A 21,584-nucleotide genomic window follows, 5' to 3' on the forward strand; every position below is an offset into this window, starting at 1 on the left:
ATACCATTTGGGGTTTTATTGGCAGAAACATTGGAGTAATTTGTCATTTTCTTCTCTAACTCATTTTACAGATGAGGAAACTGAGGCAAACAGTAGAAAGTGACATACCTTAGCGTCACATAGATAATAATTATCTGAGACTGGATTTGAGTTCAGAAAGAGGAAGGCTGGAAGAATCCAGCCTCTGAGCCTGACACTTTTATCATTATACCACCTAACCCCAGGTACTAAAAAATGCTTTTAATTAGACTGATAGTCTTGAGAATAACAGGATAAAAGTGTTATTATGGTTAGTATTATGGTTGACAATGTCGGTCACTATTATGGAAAATATAACAATGATAATATTATGTCCTGAAGCTTGGACTTTGTATAGATTGATTCTTTTCAAACCCATTTGGGGAAAACAAAAAGTGAATCTGTATATGGAACAAAAATGAAATGTGTTTAAATGAAACACAGCCAAATGTTAGACTCCCTGAATGTTTGTGACCCTTGAAGAAACAGAGCAGGCCAATCAATCAAGTCTCTGAATAAACTAAACAACTTTCTGTAAAAGAACCCAGGCCCTTCTCCTTGGGAAGATTGAATTAAAAAAAAAAAAAATCTGTGATAATTCTTTTCGTTTTATAGTGACACAGGAACAACACCTCCTGAGAGTGGTATCTTTGGATTCATGATCAACTTTTCTGCATTTCTTGGTATGTAGAACCGATTGATTTTATTTTTATCAATTAACAAACAAATCACTTTTTTCTTTAACTTCCTCACCCTGCTCTCACAAGGAAGAAAAAAGTAAAACATAAACCTTGACAAATACACACAATCAAATAAATACACACCCACCTTGCTGGTATGATTAGTTGGAATTAAAAAAAAATTAAGTGACCTATTATTGACTAATTATGGAAGTATGGACAAGTTTTTAGAAAATACTTCAGTGAAAAAAATCTGCATTTTCAAATAGAGGTTTGCTATACTTTAAAAATAAGGAAATGTTTTTGTAAAAAGATTGGTAAATAATTAATAAGAAGCATGCCTGACTTTCCAGAAGTATTTGGCATTGGGTTCCTTTACAAAGAATAGCTCACAGTTATCTAGTGATTTAAGGTTTGCAGAGGTTTATAATTAATTTGCTCCTTAAAGAGTAATACCCTTATATGTCTTTGGAAAATTGATATTAGACTTAATTTTTTTTTCCTGATTTCTGTTTAACATAGAGAGAAATAGTGGGAGCTGGTGATATGACCTCTGTTTCATAAGGCACTGGGTTTTCACCAATGCTTGGAGCATTCTCCCTTCCTTGTCTTTGCCTTCTGGCTTCCCTTGCTTCCTTCTCATTGCAGTTAAAATCTCCCCTGCTATCAGAAATCTTTCCTAGTCTTTCTCCTTCATAGCAACTTCTCTGTGCAACTACAGCTCTCCTGAATTTTTCTTCTACCTGATCTTGTTCTCCCCCATTAGACTGTCATCACACTTGCCTTTCTTTCACACTTAGCACTGTACCTAGCATATGGTCAGTGCTTAATAAATGCTGGTTGATTGACTCACTTATTCAACTCCCTAGGATTCCAGGCAACTGGACTATTAAATCCATCACATGTTCCATCAGAATCAGAACTTAGAATTGTCTAAATCTGGAAGTGACTTTAGAGGCTGTCTAGAGCTGGAGGGAAAACCAACTGATCTCAGTTTCTAATTTTGCAGAAGAGGAAATTTGAAGCCCAGAGTGGGAAAATGTCATGTCCAAGGACCTCAGAGACCCTCCCCCATTTTCTTTTTTAAAAAGTACAGATGAGGAAACTGAGACTCCCAGAAGTTAAGTGACTTGACCAACATGACAAATATTAACAAGATTTCAATCCAGGGCCTCTGGCATCCAGAGCTAGGGGTCTTTATATTGTACTGCTAGTCCCTTTTCCAGCAAAGGAAACTTCTGGCAGTGTAGAAGAGGTCCTGGCTTCTCAAAGGCGGGGTTCTCAAATAAACACAAGTCTTGGCAGGGTTCTCTTCAGTTGGAAAGGTATCAGATACAGTTGATTGTGTACGTGCTATTGGAGGAACAACTCTGCTACTTTTGGAGGATGTCAGCACCCAGAAGGTTGGCCTCCAGAGGATTTTTTTTTTTTTTTTGGCCAAAGTAACACACAAAGCCCCAGAGGAAGCGAGACTTGTGCTGGCAGGCTCTCTCACCTGGTGATGTCTGGAAATATTTATCACATATCTGGAAGTCTAGATTGTGATACTTAAGGATGTTGCCACAAACATATGGGGGGAGCTTGGGTAGCACAGTGGAAGGATCCTTGATGCAGCATCAGAAGTCCTGGTCTGGATTCTGCCTGTCTTCCTATGGGGAGAGGAAAATTTGGCTCATGTTCACTACCAGGTGATCATATTGAAGTTTAGAATCTCTCTGGGATTCAGTGGCTTCATCTCTAAAAGGAGAGCCAGGAGATCCTCTGATTTGTTTATAAACAGAAAAAGAAAAAGGAGCACATTTTAGTGCTCACATCAAAACAGAAAACAGATGACTGTATATATATTCCTGAATGTCTATCATGTGCAGCTTTCCTTTTTTTCAAAGGTATATAATCAGTTCAACATGCTATTTTCAGCACTGCTGCTCATCTGTATTTCCATTTCAGTGTCCTGTTGCTTCTGGTATAGTTGATTGTTTGATTGTTTCAAAGATACCTCCCTCCCTCCTCTCTACCTCCTTTTCTCTTCCTTCCTCCTTCTCTCCCTTCTCTCTCCCTTCCTCCCTCCCCTCTTCCCTCCTTCTTTCCCTCCTTCTTTCTTTCCTTCCTTCTTCCTTCCTTCTCTCCCTCCTTCCTTCCTTTCTTCTTTCTTTCCTTCCTTCCTTTTTTCCTCCCTCCCATTCTCTCCCTCTCTCCCTTTATTCCTTCCTTCCTTCTCCCTTCCTCCTTCCCCCTCTCCCTCCTTTCCTTCTCTTTCCCTTCCTCCTTCTCTTCTTTTCTCTTTTCTTTCCCTTCCTCCCTTCTCTTTTCTCTTCTCTTTCCCTTCCTCCTTCTCTTCTCTTCTCTTCTCTTCTCTTCTCTTCTCTTCTCCTCTTCTCTTCTCTTCTCTCTTCTCTTCTCTTCTCTCTTCTCTTCTTCTCTTCTCTTCTCTTCTCTTTTCCCTCTCTCTCCATGATCACTAGACCATGTCCCTTCCAAATTCCCCCAATTCAGAAAAAAGACAAATCCTTCATATAAAATATGAATAGACATGTTAAATAAGGCATTGAACTTGGAGGCAGGAAGATCTGGGTTTTGGAATCCTTACTCAGATCCTTACTAACTGTTTAACTCTCAGAAATTTTCCTACCCTCAGTTTCTTCATCTCTAATAGAATAGGGATAATAATAATTTCTACCTCCCAGGATTATTGGGCAAATAAAGTGAGATGATATTAGTAAAGTGCTTTGTGAGTCTTAAAACACTATATAATACAATTAATAATAATAATGGTAATTTTTATTATTATTGCTGTTGATAATGTAAAGGTAGTTCACGAGTTGTTCACTTGGACAAATCTCTCTGAGCTTCTGAGTTCCTTTGATCCCATGAATTTCAAAACTTCTTGGTAGTTGCTCACAATCCTGCCCTCTGCTGGATAAACAGGAACACGATGGTTACTGGATGGGAAAACTTGGAATTTTTTCATTCTCAAAGCCTGCATCCCAAGTAGCTGAGAGAGCAGTTTTCCTGTTCACATGTTCATCCATTAACTAGATTAACCGTGTGTTGACAATTCATTTCAGTTGCCTGTTTTGTGGCTCATTTCTTCTTTCCCATTGTCTTCCTTAAAGAAGGGAATTGTTTCCTTTCCCTTGCTCAACCCCTCTACGGTTGGAGCACTGAGGCATTTTTATATCCAGCCTTTTGTGAAGAAGACTTTATAAAGATTGGGTTCCTAGAGGCAGTGTATTACAGGGGGAAATAAACCTGATAGAAATCAAGAACTCGGGTTCAAATCCCATTTCTGAAACTTGCTATATTACTATTAAGTCACTGACTGTCTCAGGGACTCTGAGATTCCCTCATCTCTAGGTCCAGGATCCCTTAGTTTCCATCACAAGTCTATTGGAATTTCCTTGAATCAGATATGTTTTTAAAGGATGTGTAAAGAATAAAGATAAATTTATGGAGACATGATGGCACAGTGGAGCTTAAGAGGGCCAATTTTGAAGTCAGAGGATCTAAGTTTAAATCCTCCTTTTGCCATTTGGCTACCTTGGATGACCTTGAACAGGTCACTGTACCATAATGAGACCTCCTTTTTTTTTTTTTTTTGTTTAATTGATAAATGAGAAAGTTGGACCATATGGCCCCCAAGGTCTCCTCTAGTTCTGAGATCTTATGGTCCATAAAATGAGGGGATTGGCTATTGAATGGCCATCAAGGGCCAAAATAACCAATCCATGTATTTCAAATGGTCTGGTTATTGAATGGTCAATAGCATCCCCTGACCCAAGGCTCTATGACTCATTATTTAGGTTTTGTTGGCTTAGAATGAGTGTAAATAGCAGTTGAATTCTCTTCTGGTCAGAAACTTTGGGGATCTTCCCATTCCTGGACTGATATTTTTGTGACGGTAAATTAAGCCATCTATTGTTACTTAGTCCTTAACCTCTGAATGGGTTATCTCAGACAAACTGAGACCTGGGAAAGAACTTAATTGAGGAAAGCCAGGGCCATCCATCCTCTGCATCTCTTCCCTTCTCCTGTCATTGACTTTTGGGGAATGAGTGAGGCTGTTGAATTTTCACAGCTCTGCCTCCCTTAACTTTTTGAGCAAGTCAAAGCTTCATCCTCCCACATCATCGGTCTTTTTTGAAAAATGAAGGATGAACAATAAAACTTGGACTATTGTCCTAGTCTGCTTCGGAGAGGAGTCTGCCTGCCTCAAATATCTCTCTACTGTAATCCATGCTCCTTTAGCCACTAAACTTGAAGAAATAAAGTAAGCACCACAAGTGGTAATATGAAGCAAATTTAGAAGAGCAATAGATTGTAAAATAATATTATATAAAATTACAATTCAGTCAACCTGAAGAAATCAAGCCAGGCCTTCATCAAAGGATACAAAGGTTTGCTAGTTTATTTTGTAAACAGCTCACTAGAATTAGCAAGGAAAAAGGTTTTTAAACAATTAACAATGGGAAAGACAAGTTCCTTCGTGGAACTCAGAGTTAACCAGAAGGAAGACATCATTGAAGGAAATGTCTTGAGGTGGGTGTGCTCACCATTAGATTGGCTAAATCCATAGAAGAATTTAGCAAAGTAACCCCAAAAGGACATAGCAAGGAAAGGGGATTACACCATAGACTGTGGGCTAATCCTAAAAGGGATTTAGCAAAGATGACACCATGGACAGATATCTTATAGGGGAAATATAACCTCTGGGCCTGATGGCACATCTAGGCTTTTAGATTGAATCAGCAAGTTGGGATTTCTAAAACATCTCCACCTGGAGTGAGACTGTAATATAAAGTTTTCTTGAACAAAAGGCTCACTTAAGGCTGAGATGATCTCATCCTTAACTTTCTCTGCTTGCTTTGAAGAGTATTGTAATCCTATCAGTATTTCAGACTTTCTTTGCTAATGACCACCTAGCTGGCTACCCTGGACTTTATCAAAATTATTTTCCTAAAGCACTAATCATATTTCCCTATTCAAAAAAACTCCAGTGACTCCCAGATTACCTCCAGGATTCAAGTACAAGATGCTTGTTTTGTTGTTCAAAGCTATTCATAATTTAGTTCCCTCTTTTCCTTTTTACACTCTACTCCCCAACATGTACCCTTTAGTCCAGTGATACAGGCTTGTCTGGGACTCCCACATACATTTCCTGGCTCTGGGCATTTCTCAGGCTGTCCACCATGTTTGGAATACTCTCCCTCTTATCTCTGTCCTCTGGCTTCCAAGTCCCAGATAAAAATCTCACTCACTACTGGAATCCTTTCCTAATTCCTCTTAATTCTTTTCTTTTCTTTCTTTCTTTTCTTTCTTTCTTTCTTTCTTTTTCTCTTTTCTTTCTTTTCTTTCTCTTTTCTTTCTTTCTTTCTTTTCTTTTCTTTTTCTTTCTCCTTTCTTTCTTTTTCTCTTTCTCTTTTTCTTTCTCCTTTCTTTCTTTCTTTCTTTTTCTTTTTCTTTCTCTTTTCTTTCTTTTTCTTTTCTTTCTTTCTTTCTTTCTTTTTCTTTTCTTTCTTTCTTTCTTTCTTTCTTTCTTTCTTTCTTTCTTCTTTCTTTCTTTCTTTCTTTCTTTCTCTTTTCTTTCTTTCTTTCTTTTCTTTCTTTCTTTCTTTCTTTCTTTCTTTCTTTCTTTCTTTCTTTCTTTTTCTTTTTCTTTTTCTTTCACATGTAGCTTGCTTTTATTTAACTTCCTTGCTCCCTGTCTCTCCTATTTGATTTGACCTTTTTGAGGGCAGGGACTATCTTTTGCACCTTTTTATATCTCCAGCATTTAACACAGTGCCTGGCACATAGTGGTTGCTTTATAAGGCAGTTCTGTTGTCATCTATCTAAGAGAGCATATTTGTCCTATGCTTTTGGAGGTCAGTAGCTTCAGCATTGATTGATGATGGTCTGTTAAGAATACTTTGCAAGTGTTCAGTAACAATCACTTTGGATTATTACTATCAGCATAAAAGTGAATTTCATCATTTTTACTGAGCCACGAATCCTGCGTTTCTCTAAGTTTCAATTTACTTTTGATGGACTTGAATGCTACCTTCTTAGAGGTGGATGAATTATTCTTCTGGTAAATCCTCTGGAGTTTTTTTTTTTTTTTCCATTTAGCAGCTTCTGAATTTCCCCATCATTTTCATCAGACTACTCTTGACGTTTGCGAGTGTTCTGACTCAGATGAACAAATGCAGTGCCGTACACCAAATCTCTAAAAGCTGCCTGCTCCTTTTCTGCTCCGTTTTTGCCAACTGTGTATTTGTCTCAACTTACCCAAGTGAAGATGTATAAATAATGAATGAGAAATGAAAAGGAGACCTTTTGCACTTTCCCACTTTTCCCTATCCTTCATTCGCCAGGCAGGAATGTGTTTAGCTGGACTTAGATCTTAGAAGCTAGATACATTATTTTATTCTGAATAAACAGTAGTATGAATCACACTTATATTAGGGTCCTACCAGGGTAAATAGTCAAGCAGGAATGTCTGCTTAGATATTAAGGAGGGAAAAACCACTTTCTAAATACAATTTTTTTGATCATTTTAAACCCATTATGTACTGAAATCTGAAGATTTGCATTTTCCATCTGGCCTTAGATATTTCTCTGTATTTTAAAAATTGATTTTCAAGGTTCAAAAATGTTTTAAGTCATGGGATTGCTCAAGTATCTTTTTATTTTAAAAAAGTCTTACAATAAAAATGTTTTTCCTTTTCAGGTGCAGCCACTATGTACACAAGATATAAAATTGTGGAGAAGCAAAATCAGACTTCTTATTTCAGTAGTCCGATTATTAACCTGGTGGCATTAGTCCTTGGATTGGTGGGCTGTATTGGAATGGGCATTGTAGCCAATTTTCAGGTAGGGATAACTTAGAACAACAATCTGTTAATATAATATTATAATATGACATCTGCATTTAGTTGAATATGTTTCTTGGTGAGAAACATTTGGTAGATAAAAGAAGGCAGGCTCCAAAGTAAAACAAAGCCTGGGAAGATAATAGTGGGTAAATTTTGATCATGTCAATTATAGTTCCCTTTTCCAGAGAAATGAACAGAAAGCCAAAGTAATTGGGGCTGGAAGGAACCTCTGAAGTCATTTAGAGTGACCGTCTCATTTTACTCCTTTTAATTAATTTTAAGTAAATTAATTAAAAATAAATTAAATAAAGAATCTTTATTTGGGGGCAGCAAAGTGGTACAGTGAATAGAGCATGGGTGCTGGAGTTGGGAGGACCTGAATTCAAATTCAGTCTCAGACACTTAGTAGCTGTATGAACCTGGAGAAAATCACTTAATCTTATTGCTGTCCCCCCTAAAAATCTTTGTTGATGCCTTTTGTTTTTACATCATTTATTTCTGGTGACATTTTCAGTGACTTGCCTAAAGTCACTCAGCCAGTATGTGTTAGGTGTGGGATTTGAATCTAGACCTGCCTAACTAGCTCATTGAGTATAAGAGTTAAGACTAGTCATTGCAACTAACAGCTATTTTTTGTTCATTTACATTATAGCAGTTATTCTAACCAACTCATCTTTGAAGTGATAAAACTTGGGCAATAGGATTTTCCAAGGTCATGGTCAATTAGTGACCATGCTGGAACTATCTAGGACCCAAATCTATTAATTAGGTGAACCCTCATTTATAATCACAATCCAGACATCTAGCCCATAAAGTATAATCTGTGTCAAATGTCATCTAGGGAACTTATAAATATGAGGGAAGGTAATGCTGTGTGCCTTAACATAGTTCCTGACATACAGTAAGCACTTAATAAATGTCTCTAAGACTTGCTGTCTGAAGATAACATGTGGTTCTTGTTAACTTCCAGTCTAACTTTTAATTGAAGTTTGAATTGTTCCGTGGCTTTCTTCACTTGCTAATTAATTAAAGACCTAATTTTGCTAAATTGTTTTCATGAAGATCTATAGAAAAGTTGACATGCTAATTTCACTGATCACCAAAAATTATCTCCTCACTTAACAACCAGAATGAAAAATGGACAAAAGTAAATGTTAATAGAGGCAATTTGCTATTGAATCATTTCTGTCATGTATGACTTCTTGACTCCATTTGTGGTTTTCTTGGCAAAGATACTGGAATAGTTTGTCATTTCCTTCTCCAGCTCATTTGAGAGATGAGGAAACTGAGGCAAAATAGCATTTGGGCAATTAACTTTACCTGTCTCAGTTTTCCTATCTGTAAAGTAGGGATAACAATAGCATTCACCTCTTAGGATAGTTGTGAGGATAAATTAAAGTCATATTTGTAAGTGCTTTAAATTTTTTTTTTTGATAACAGCTGTTTATTTTCAAAATACTTGTAAAGATAGTTTTCAACATTTACCCTTACAAAATCTGAAGTTCAGCTTCTTTCTCCATGATCTGGAAGGAGGAAGAAAGGGGCCATGCATTTGCAGAAAGGAAACCCACAGGCGGCCACATTTCCAAACTCTTGTCAAGTCACTTAGATCCCTCTCAGACTTCCTCACTTCAGAAAAGCAATCCCGGAGCTGGAGCTAAAGCTCTCCAGAGAAATCTAGCCAGGCTCTGGAGTGTTCTGGACTTAACTTCTGTGGGATTTAGTAAATAGATCAGCAAACCTGGGCCATCAACACCTACCAGATTTCCATCCTCAGGAAAACACAGAACTGGAGATTGTGGTTGTAATCAGCCCTGAGATGTTAGTCTCTCCATTGCAGATCTCATAGCAGTGGCTGACCAAAGCTGATTCCTATAACCATTCTAGGCTTGGGGGGATCCAGTTAGAGATATTGCTACTTAAAAAAAAAAAAACAAAAAACCTTAGTTCATATACTTTTGCCTGTGTTTTAGTTCTGCCCATGCTTTCTAAAAATCCACATCTATTATTTTTTTATAGTGGAAAAATAACCCTTCTGCCTTTGATTTCTTTCAGGTATTTGTCTGGCCTGTCTTTCTTTTTAACAATAAAACATTTTATTGACTTAATAAATTTCTCCCTATATCTTCTCCGCCTTTCAGAGAAACATCTCTTATAACAAATAATTTTTCTTATTTAATCTTTTTTCAGATAATAAAAATCCAATATCTCCTTCATTTCTTTCTATGCCATGGGAAAAAAAATACAAAATCTTTTAAAAAATATTCTTAGTCAATCAAAACAAAGTTTGTGAATTGACCGTGTCCTATATGTATTTTCTCTGGGCCTCAGTTTCCTTGATTGTTAAATGAGAAGAATGTCGTCTACAAGTTCTTTAAGACCCTTATCTATGGAGGGCAGCTAGGTGATGCAGTGGATAGAGCGTCAGGAGGATCTGAGTTCAAATCTGTTCTCAGATACTTAATACTTCCTGGCTGTGTGATCCTGGGCAAGTCAATTAAACCCAATTACCTGGGGGGGGAGAGGAGGAGGGGCGCAGCAGATTCCTATCTATGATAGCTCAATTAAACTCTCAGCCCTAAAGCTCTTTTATCAGTTATTTTTGTCAAGCATTGGGACATTAATTACAATGTTTACTTATTAGTTATAATGTTTATGATGTTTATTATTACATATTTATTATTATGTACATTTATTATAAGTTATAATGTTTATAATCATTTAAGTGAATTAAGGGAGGAGGGGGGAGATTCCTATCTATGATAGGTGATTCAGTTCCAGCTCTCTGGGACTCAGTTTCCTCATTTGTAAAACGGATGGCTATAAGACTACATGACATTTGTAAGACCCTTTCTCTCTCCGAGCCCATGATGTAAAGCTCCTGGAAAATCTTGCTCTTGATAGAGAATCATTGCTTTGTCCATGCCTTTAATCAGTCTCTTCTCTATCTGCCCATAGTAGTTAATTGTTCGTTGTCTCCTTGGCTGTGATCTCTGTGCTTCTCTCTCTCACCAGGAGTTGACTGTTCCCGTGGTCCATGATGGAGGTGCCCTGTTGGCTTTTGTCTGTGGGGTTATGTACATCCTACTTCAATCTGTCATCTCTTACAAGTCATGCCCACAGTGGAACAGACTTTCGACCTGCCACATAAGGATGGCCATCTCCGCCCTGTCGTGTGCTGCTGTAATTCCCAGTATCCTTTTGGCTTGTGGCAGTCTCCAAGAAAACTCTGTCTTGACATAGAGAAAAAATAAGTAGTTAAAACAGGGTCACCCATCATTGCAAACTGTTTCAATTTTATAAGGAGAGGAAAATCTGGGTGCATGTGTTGGAATGTAGAGCGAGCACTGGTTCTGGAATCAGAAACCCCAAGTCCCAAGAAGCTTTGATATGCTCATGGGCAAATCCCTTCCTTTCCCTGACCTCATTGTTCTCCTCTGCAAAGTGACAGGATCTAGGTGACCACTAAAGGTCCTTCTATCTCCTAATCTATGATTCCCTCCTTAGCCTTGCTATGTGACCTCATTTTACTACCCAGACCTCAGTTTACTCATTTGTAACCAGCCCTGAAGTCAGGAGGACCTGAGTTCAAATCTGGTCTCAGACACTTAACACTTCCTAGCTGTGTGACCCTGGGCAAGTCACTTAACTCCAATCGCCTCAACAACAACAACAACAACAACAAAAACAAAAGAAAATTTCTTTGGCCCCTTTTAGCTTCAGATCTGTAAACCTAAAAATTGGGGCTTCACTTTAGAGTAGCCCAGGCTTCAGGAAAAGGCAAATTGTTGGGAGAAAAGTATAAATCCTTATTTGAAGATATCACTGTAGAATTCAATTAGATTTAAATAATCATTGGGAGGAAGGCAATTGGCTTGGGGTGGGGATTTGGGGATGGTGAAAGGAGGAAGGCAGGGAAACCAGGAACCCTTCACTTTCTACTCTCATTCATGAAGGATCATTTTTATGAGTCAAGTCATTTTTCTTTGTAGCACAATATCAATATTTGGTGGTTCTCCTTGGTGAGAGTCACCAAATATTGATATTGTACTTATGGCATTAGCTCAATTAAACTCTCAGCCCTAAAGCTCTTTTTATCAGTTATTTTTTGTCAAGCATTGGGACATTAGTTACAATGTTTATTTATTATTAGTTATAATGTATATTTATCATTAGTTATAATGTTTATTATTACATATTTATTATTATGTACATTTGTTATAAGTTATTATGTTTATAATAGTTTAAGTGAATTAAAGTGACTTAGACGTCTTGGGGAGCAGCATGGTTTGATGTAAGAAGGATCGGATTTAGAGGCTGGATATGTCCTTGCTTCATATCTTTGCTCCATCTTGGAAACCTTGGCCAAGTGTGGATTTCACTTTCCTTTGCTGCAAAGTAAGGAGTGTAGGTGAGGCTCTTTGACCCAGAGATGTAAGGAAGCCCAGCTGCCTTCTAGTCCAGCCTCTTTATTTTGCATATGAGGAAATGGAGCATTTCTGGATCCAAGGTTGCTCAGGTTCTGGGTCCAGGTGTTCCTTATTCCAAGTCCAGCCCTCTTCCCAGTATACTGCCTTTCAGAAAACTCTTTGATCCCAGATGGTCTCTCTTGCAAGTATTAACATAGCCTGATTATGTTTGATTTCTAAGATAAGCTCCGATGTATTCCAGATGGCATGGCTAATGATGACTATTTGCAGGTAGTTTGTAAAAATAGTCAAGACATTTGCCCTTCGTGCCCACCAATCCCCCAGTGGGGGAAATGAAAACAGTGAAGGGGATTTTTAATGAAATCTTCTGCATCTCTCTGTGCCAAACTTTCTAAGAACTGAAGGGGAGGAACCAAAAAAAATTGCCATCTTTCAAAACATCTCTTAAAGCTGTAGCATAGAAAACTGCTGAATCTCAAGTAAAAGGAGGAACTTGAGAGAGAACTTAAAGGAAAATGGTAGCTGGATTGGTAGAAGTTGATTGATTACTGGAGGAGGTGGTTCAAATGAATAAGATTCAAGGGAGAAAATGGGTCACGTGCTTGGACATCGCATGACCGAGTCTATGCAAAAGGCATGGGAAGGAAAATGAAGAAGAGTTTTGGTTCCTTTTTTTTCTTGGGTGGAACTTGACAATGGACTTCCTGACTCTGCTTAATCTTGGTTGAGAGAAGACAAGCTTATTTAAGGGCACAGCACATCCTTACTGCCTCGTTTCTCTTGTCGACTGAGTTCATGGAGTAATAAGCTAATAATAATTTTTTCCCAGAATGTTCCTTTTTAATATTTTTTGCCTGGTTTTGAACATTTAGAGATCGTGGATCACAGTCATTCAAAATAGGAAAGGACCTTGGAAGGCTTCTAATCCACTTTGTATCTCACTGAGAATCCCTGCTTTGAGATCCTGAGAAAGCTAGCATCTAACCTTTGCTTGAAGACCTTAAGTAAAGAAGAACCCATTGCCTTGCTGTAAGGATAACTATAATTGCTGCATAATTTACAGATAAGGAAAATCCTCTGAAAGTGAAGCAGCTAGGTAGCCAGAGTTCTAGGTCTGAAGTCAGTAACACCCAAGTTCAAACCCTGCCTCAGAGATTAGCTGTATGATGCTGGGCAAGTCATTAAACCCCCTTTTTCCCATCTGTAAAATGAGCTGGAGAAGGAAGTGGCCAACCAATCCAGTATCTGCCAAATGACCTCAAATGGAGTCAAAAAGAATTGGACAGGACTCAAATGACTGAACTATAATAAGGAGGAGGTTGGGGGGAAGGGACCATTAAGGTTCCTTCCAGTTCACAGACTGGAATTCTATCAGTCCTGGAATTCTAATTCTGTTAGACCAAGTAGCTCAAGACTAATTGCTCTTCCACATGACCAGTCTGACACAATACCAGAAACTGTAAGGTAAAAAAAAGAAAAGAAAAAAAAATTTAAGAAAAAAATAAAGTTACTGATGGCTCCCTAGAAGCATCTTTGGTATCTGTTTGCCAGTAGAGATTTGAAGGTGTAAGAGGATAATTAATATCATTATCATCATTATTATCTAGGATGTAATAGATTCAGGATTGAAACTTGGGGCTTCTCATGTCGAATCCAGCAGAGTTTCTATTTTTCAGGAGCTAGATAAATAAAAGCATTCAACATATTAAAAAGTTTTCTGCAAATAATCAGAAAAGATAGTTACTGGGACAGTCTGTATATATTTTTTTGTTTTCAGTTGCCAGCTATCATCATTTATTAAAGCTACACAAAATCAGTATAACCCAAATGCTGCCCTATGAATCTTACCTCTTCCAAAACTCTCTGGAAACTAATTTTAGCTGCTTATTTTTTCCCCAGTTTTCTTTTTTTCCTCCCCCACAATAGTATTTTATTTTTTTCCAAATACATGCAATTAATAATTTTCAACATTCATTTTTTAAATAGCTTTTTATTTTCAAAATTTTTGCAAAGATAGCTTTCAACATTCATCCTCGCAAAACCTTGTGTTCCAAATTTTTTCTCCTTGCCTTTTCCCCTCCCCCTTCCCTAAATAGCAAATAATCCAATTTATGTTAAAACATGTGCATATTTCCACAATTATCTGCTGCACGAGAAAAATCAGATCACAAAGGAAAAAAAAAGAAAAAAAAAAACAAAAAGCAACCAAACAATAAAAAAGGTGAAAATACTATGTTGTGATCTGTACTCAGTCCCTATAGTCCTCCCTCTGGATGCAGATGGCTCTCTCCATCTTAAGCTCATTGGAACTGACCTGAATCACCTTACTGTTGAAAAAAGCCACATCTGTAAGAAGTGATCATCGGATAATCTTGTTATTGCTGTGTACAAAGTTCTTCTGGTTCCACTCACTTTACTCAGCATCAGTTTATGTAAACTCTCTCTGTAATCAGACCTCTCTGAAATCATCCTGCTGATTGTTATAGAACAATAATATTCCATAACATTCATATGCCATAATTTATTCAGCCATTCTTTAACTGATGGGCATTCACTCAGTTTTCAGTTTCTTTCCACAAAAAGAGCTGCCACAAACACTTTTGCATATGTGGGTCCTTGTCCTTTCTTATGATCTCTTTGGGATACAGACTCAGTAGAGACATTGCTGGATCAAGGGGTATGCACAATTGGATAGCCTTTTGAACATAATTCCTTACTGCTCTCCAGAATGGTTGGATCAGTTCACAACTCCATCAACAATGAATGTATTAGTGTCCCAGTTTTCCCACATCCCCTCCAGTATTTATCATTATCAGAGAAGTGTGATATCTCTAAGTGATGAGAGCAACTTTGTTTCACCCCAATTTTATTGGAGTGAATAGTTTAGTTTATCCCCATTACATATGATACTTGCTGATGTTTTAAATAGATGTTACTGATCATTTTAAAGAAAACTCCATTTATGCCTGTGCCTATTTTCAATAGGAATGGGTGTTAATGCTTTTTCTGCTTCATATGATTTCTGTTAGTTTGGTTATTGAAATAGTCAATTATGCCGATATTTTCCTAATATTCAACCAGCCCTGCATTCCTGGTATAAATCCTACATGGTCATGGTACGTTATCCTGGTGATAACTTGCTGTAATCTCTTTGCTAATATTTAAGATTTTTACATCAATCTTCATTAGGGAAATTGGGCTATAATTTTCTTTATCTATTTTGACCCAATCTGGTTTAGGTATGAGCACCATATTTATGTCATAAAAGGAATTTGATAGGACTCCTTTCCCTCCTATTTTTCCAAATAGTTTGCGTAGTATTGTAATTAATTATTCTTTAAATGTTTAGTAGAATTCACTTTTACTAATGTATCTGGCCCTAGAAATTTTTTCTTAGGGAGTTGATTAATAGCTTGTTCAATTTCTTTTTCTAAAACACGACTATTTAAATAATTTATTTCCTCCTCTGTTAATTTGGGCAATCTATATTTTTCTAAGTATTCATCCATTTCACTTAGATTGTCAGATTTATTGGCATACAGTTGGACAAAATAGTTTCCTAATTATTGCTCTAATTTCCTCTTCTTTAGTGGAAAGTTCGTCCTTTTTGTTTTTGATACTAGCAAGTTGATTTTCTTCTTTCCTTTTTCTAATTGAATTAACTAAAGATTTATGTGTTTTGTTGGTTTTTTCAAAAAACCAACCCTTAGTTTTGTTTATTAGTTCAATAGTTTTCTTTTAATTTTATTACTCTCCCCTTTTATTTTCAGAATTTTAAATTTGTTATTTAATTGGGGGGGGGTGTTCATTTCTTCTTTTTCAGTTGCATGCCCAAATCATTGATCTTCTCTTTCTCTATTTCATGCAAGTAAGCATTTAGAGATCTAAAATTTCCCCTAAGAACTGCTTTGGCTGCATCCTGTAAATTTTGGTATGTTGTCTCATTGTCATTCTCTTGGATGAAATTATCAATTGGGTCTATGATTTGTTTCACACGCTCATTCTTTAGAATTAGATTATTTAATTTCCACCCCCGGCTCTTTATTACATGTAATTTTTATTGCATCATGATCTGAAAAAGATGCACTTACTATTTCTGCCTTTGTGCATTTGATTTGGAGGTTTTTATACCCTAATACAGGATCAGTTCCATGTCAAGATTCATTTTTGTAAGACTTAGTGTTCCAAATTTTTCTGCCTCTCCCTTTCCCAAGACAACTACCAATCTGATATGTTAAATGTAGGCAATCTTTTAAAATATATTTCCATATTTATCATGTTATGTAGGAAAAATCAGACTAAAAGGGAAAAAATCACGAGAAAGAAAACAATCAAAAAGGTGAAAATATTATGCTTTGATTCAGTCTCCATAGTTCTCTCTCTGGATGTGGATGGCGTTTTCCATCCCAAGACTGTTGGAATTGTGTTGCATCACTGCATTGCTGAGAACAGCCAAATCCATCACAATTGATCATTACATAATCTTGCTGGTTCTCCTGGTTCTGCTTATTTCATTCTAGCTGCTTATTTTTATTATTATATATTTAATCTGAAAATTCACATTCTTATTAGAAAACCACTCAACTTTGGTGTCCAAGAAGCTATTTTCTATCAGACTATTGTTTCCTTTACCATTTATTTTTTCAGTGATTGCTTGTGCTTCACTAATTTCCATAACAAAATTGGAATGGAATCCAGAAGAGAGGGTAAGACTTTCCCAGGTGTGGGACCCTCAGTTGGGTGGAGACTGATCTACCTTTTGGCCGGGAGGTGAGGGAGACACTGGTATAAAATCCACAAAGATTTTGGGTCATTTATTAGAGAAACACCAGAGAACACAGTGGATCCCAGAGGATCTTTGATTTGGAATGAGAAGACACCTCAGAAGACACCATCTAGTCCCAAATTGCTCATGTTACTGGTAAGGAAACTGAGGCCCAGATAGAATAACAACTTGACTAAGATCCTAAGGGTAATAAACATCGATTTGAGCCCAGGTTTACTGAATCCAGGTAATAAGACTAAGTCCTCTAGGCATAAAAATAGAATAACAAATACATATAAAATGATGATTTTCAAGAGGACAGGGTTTAGGACTGAGCTTTGGGGAATACTCATGATTAGGGTGTGGAAAATAGATGATGAATCAGCCAAAAAAAAAAAAAAAAAAGAGAAGTTAGCAGCTAATACAATTTCAAATTGTATTAAGAAAGCTATCATGTGCACAATGAGGAAGCGAGAGTTCCACTGCGTCTGGGTGCCTGATTTTAGGAAGGACACGATTATACTGCAGCATATCCCAGTGTTGATCTGTGTGGTGAGGGAACTGGAAACCATTCTAGATTCGGACAGATGTTGGGAGAAGGAAAGATGGCCAAAAAAGTCTTTCTTTGAAAAGTACTCTTTCTTTTCTAAAGATCTAAATTCTTCACCTTCATTGATGAAAAAACCTGGGGTAGAGAGAATCCCTAGCTAAAAAAATGGTTTTTTTTTCTTATCATAGTGGACACCAGAGGGCAGTCTTTTACCACAAATGGGATAGATCTTTATGCCATCATCCGTAAAATCAATGGGCAGCTGGAGACTTAGGAGTATTTTTCATGTCAGTTACCTCTGTTGGTCCAGCTGGTGGCTCATTGTTTAAATTCACTTTTTAAAAATTATTGCTTGTTTGAGAGATTTCAGCCATATGGGATCATCAAACATGGAAGAGATCTCAGAGATCATTTAGTCCAATCTCCTCATTTTACAGATAAAGAAACTGAGGCTCTGGGGCGGTGATGTTATCAGCCAATTATACTGATATGGCAGAGTGTTTTTTTATTTAAAGTTTGCAGAATTTCTGATGTTGAGTGCAGATCCTAATAAATATGACCAAATAAAATGACAATCTAGTGTTCGTAAACACTCCATAGAACCTGAAAAGCAGCAGCAAGCTCAGTTTAAATCATTCTGCTGACTGTGTGTCTCTGTGAGCCTAAGTTTATTAATCTGTGGAGTGGGTTGGCTTAATTGACCTTCAAAGTCTCTAGATTTTTCATACTGTGACATTAGTTAAGTCACTTAATGTCTTTGAGATTTGGTGTTCTCATCTATAAAATGGGGAGATTGCACTGAATGACCTTTGGGATTTCTTTCAACTCTAACATTTTTTCTGTTTACCAGGGGATTGATTAAAAATTTGATTTCTTGGAGCACCTAAGTGGTGCAGTGGGTAGAGCACCAGCCCTGAAGTCAGGAGGACCTGAGTTCAAATCTGATCTCAGACACCTAATACTTCCTAGCTGTGTGACCCTGGGCAAGTCACTAGACCTCAATTGCCTCATCAAAAAAGAACAATTAGACTTCCCGGTAGAAAGTTTGGGGTGGAAATCTGTTGCATAAAATCCAACTTGGTGGATGGAAAGAGTAGCATCTAAAACCATACACTTCTTCCCCCTGTTGTAATCTTAGTAGTCGTTCCCTTCTAGAAACTCTATCCACTGCACCACCTAGCTGCCCCAGAATGAGGTTTTTAAATGCATAAAATAGAATTGTTAAAGGAAACCAGTTATGCTGATATATCAAAAAGTGTTTTTTCTTAGAGGTCACAGATTCTGGATTAAGAACTTTTGATACAGAGTCTAGATTCTAATAAATATGATCAAATAAAATGACAGAGTTAGATCTCTTCCGTTGCCCCTTTTCTGATTCTGAGTCCATGGTTCTTGGATCCTTGCTGCCTTTGGCCATCTCCCCAAGTGTCTTGAGTGTGCTTTATGAGTAGCTCTTTCCTGATGAGTTCTGGTTCTCCAGCCATGGTTTAGATCTCACTCTCTAGTAAGCAAATTTGTCTTTTCTCATTCCTACCAGGATTACATATATCATGTGGTGAGCGCAATCTGTGAGTGGACAGTAGCTTTTGCCTTTATTTTCTACTTCCTGACCTTCATCCAAGAATTTCAGGTGAGTGTTTATTACATGTCAGAAAACAGCAAACTGACCAGTAAAAACTTAAGGAATTTTGGTGAATTTTTAAAATACGTGATATTTCCTGTTTTTATAATGACTTTCTCTATGTAATCATCTTTTTGTCATTGTTGTTTGGTCGTGTCCAATTCTCTGTGACCCCATTTGGGGTTTTCTAAGTAAAGATACTGGAGTAGTTTGCCATTTCCTTCTCCAGATCATTTTACAGATGAGGAAACTGAGGCAAATAGGGTGAAACTTGTCCAGAATCATACAGCTAGTAAGTCTCTGAATTTGGATTTGAGATCAGGTCTTCCTGACTCCAGGTGTGGTGTTCTATCTATTATACCACACTCTATCCCTGTATCCTATCAGCTAACTGATCTCTTTGCAGCATCACTTTCAGCTGTCTACTCTTCATGAGTCCACCTCCCTAGATTAGGTGCTAATTATTACTAACTCCCCAATAGGTCTTCCCTGCCTCTTTCTCTTTTCTCAGTCATCCTGTCTGCGTAATCTTTAATAAAAACGGTCTGGACATACTACTTCTCTGCTCAAAAATCTTCAGTGGTTTCTTATTACTTACCAATTAAAGTTCAGGTTTCTTCTACTAGCTGGTACTATTCTACCTTTTCAGTTTTATTTCATATCCCCCTCATGTTACAGGCAAACCACTTACAGGAAGCCTTCTCTAACTCTTCTAACTACTTTCCTTTGTCAGTTATTTTCTGTTTCTCCTATATAGCTTGTTTCCATATATGTTTACTTGTTTACTTGTTTACTTGTTTTACTTTACTTGTTTTTATTTGTTTATGTTTACTTGTTTACTTGTTGTTTCCCTCATTAAATTATAAGCTTTTTGAGGGCAGGAACTATCTTTTGCTTCTTTTTGTATCCCAGAGCTTAGCACATAGTAGGTATTTAATAGACGTTTATTGACTGCCCTCTCAAAAGGCACCATTGGTGCTTTCATGTTTCTGTGTTTTTGATTAGCCTGTGACATATATATATATATATATATATATCATATCCTTCTTTTTCTTAACTTTTTGAATTCCTATCTGATCTTTAACTCAAATTTCTTCTCTTAGGTCCTTTTCTTCATATTTTTTTCTATCAGAATTTATCTGTCCTTTGTCCCATTCTCTTGGAGCCTTGTACTTTGCTGGATGTTTCAGTATGACACCATGAAAAGAGCCCAGCTCTTGAATCAAAGGACCCGAGTTTAAATCCTGTATCTGATGTTAATGGACTAAGTGACCCTGATCAAATCACTTAAAATTTCAGGTCCTCATTTTCCTTATCTGTAAAAATGATAGGTCTAATTGACCTCTGAGATCCCTTCCTGCTACTCTATCTTTCTCTAACTTATTCTTTGCAAATCCTGTTTCCAAGCTGGACTAACCGACCTTGCCCTTGTGCCGCCTCAACATTCTGTGACTTATCTCTATGCCTTTACAGGGGCTCTTCTGGATACCTATGATACATTCACTCTTACCTTTTGAAGATTCTTGGCTTCCTTCAGAATCTCAATCATGGCACTACTTCTGAAGCCTTTTCTGATTCCTTTACTTGTTCTTCCTCTAGTCACATTATGTTGTATTTAATTTCTCTTTGGAAGAGACTTAACTGAGTTTCATTGGATAAATGATGGACAGAAACAGCTACACCCAAAGAAGGAATACTGGGAAATGAATGTGAACTATTTGACTTTTGATTTTCTTCCCGAGTTATTTTTACCTTCTGAATCCAATTCTCCCTGTGCAGCGGGAGAACTGTTCGGTTCTGCAAATATGTATTGTATCTAGGATATACTGCAACATATTTAACATATATAGGACTGCTTGCCATCTTGGGGGGGGGAGGACGGAGGGAGGGGAAAAAACGAAACATAAGTGATTGCAAGGGATAATGTTGTGTAAAAATTATCCTGGCATGGATTCTGTTAATACAAAGTTATTATTAAATAAAATTAAATTTAAAAAAAATAAATAAAAAAAAATAATTTCTCTTTGGAAAGGTTGTGTTCCCTCCAGGAGATGGAAAGCTCCTTGAGGACAGGAACTAATTTTTGTTCCTACTACTTCTGCCATATACTGGTTCTGTGCCCAGGCACTTTTCAGCGTCCCCAGCAACTTCTTAAAGTTAAGAGTTGCTGATGATTAGTAGAGGAAGTTTTCTCACTGGAAATTCCCTATACCAATTAAATCTGGACTCCAGGCATAGTAGATAGATGGATTGATGGGTGGATGAATAGATAAATGGATGGAAAGATATAGATGACTGAATAGAGGAAGAAATAATATGGATGAATGGCTAGACAGAGGGAAATATATGTAATTGAATATAATATGTGAGTAGATGAATCAATAAAAGGATAAAGATATATAGATTAATGAATAGAGGAATATAAAAATTGATCACTGGATACAGGGCCAGATGGAAAGAAAGATAGATGGATATTGGGATGGATAGATACTTGGATACCTGGATGGATGGATGGATGAATGGATGGATGGATGAATGGATGGATGGATAGATGGAAGGATGGATGGATGGATGGATAGATGGATAGATAGATGCTTGTAAAATTGAATTGTAAGCTTCTTCAGAGCAGGAATATCATCAGTATTTATTTACCACCTAGATAGATGCTA

The 21,584-nt window shown here is 37.1% G+C and overlaps 1 protein-coding gene across 1 annotated transcript in view; it reads left to right on the forward strand.

The window, feature by feature from the left end:
- The window catches only part of DRAM1 (DNA damage regulated autophagy modulator 1), a 44,879-nt gene that overhangs the window by 20,506 nt on the left and 2,789 nt on the right, over positions 1 to 21,584 (forward strand). The window contains exons 2-6 of the mRNA XM_051961065.1: positions 634 to 701; positions 7,405 to 7,547; positions 10,565 to 10,742; positions 16,627 to 16,685; positions 18,832 to 18,924. Of these exons, the coding sequence (XP_051817025.1) occupies positions 634 to 701; positions 7,405 to 7,547; positions 10,565 to 10,742; positions 16,627 to 16,685; positions 18,832 to 18,924 (541 nt within the window). The remainder of the gene's footprint in view (positions 1 to 633; positions 702 to 7,404; positions 7,548 to 10,564; positions 10,743 to 16,626; positions 16,686 to 18,831; positions 18,925 to 21,584) is intronic.

Source organism: Antechinus flavipes, chromosome 5 (assembly GCF_016432865.1).
Source record: "Antechinus flavipes isolate AdamAnt ecotype Samford, QLD, Australia chromosome 5, AdamAnt_v2, whole genome shotgun sequence".
Classification (NCBI taxonomy): Eukaryota; Metazoa; Chordata; class Mammalia; order Dasyuromorphia; family Dasyuridae; genus Antechinus; species Antechinus flavipes.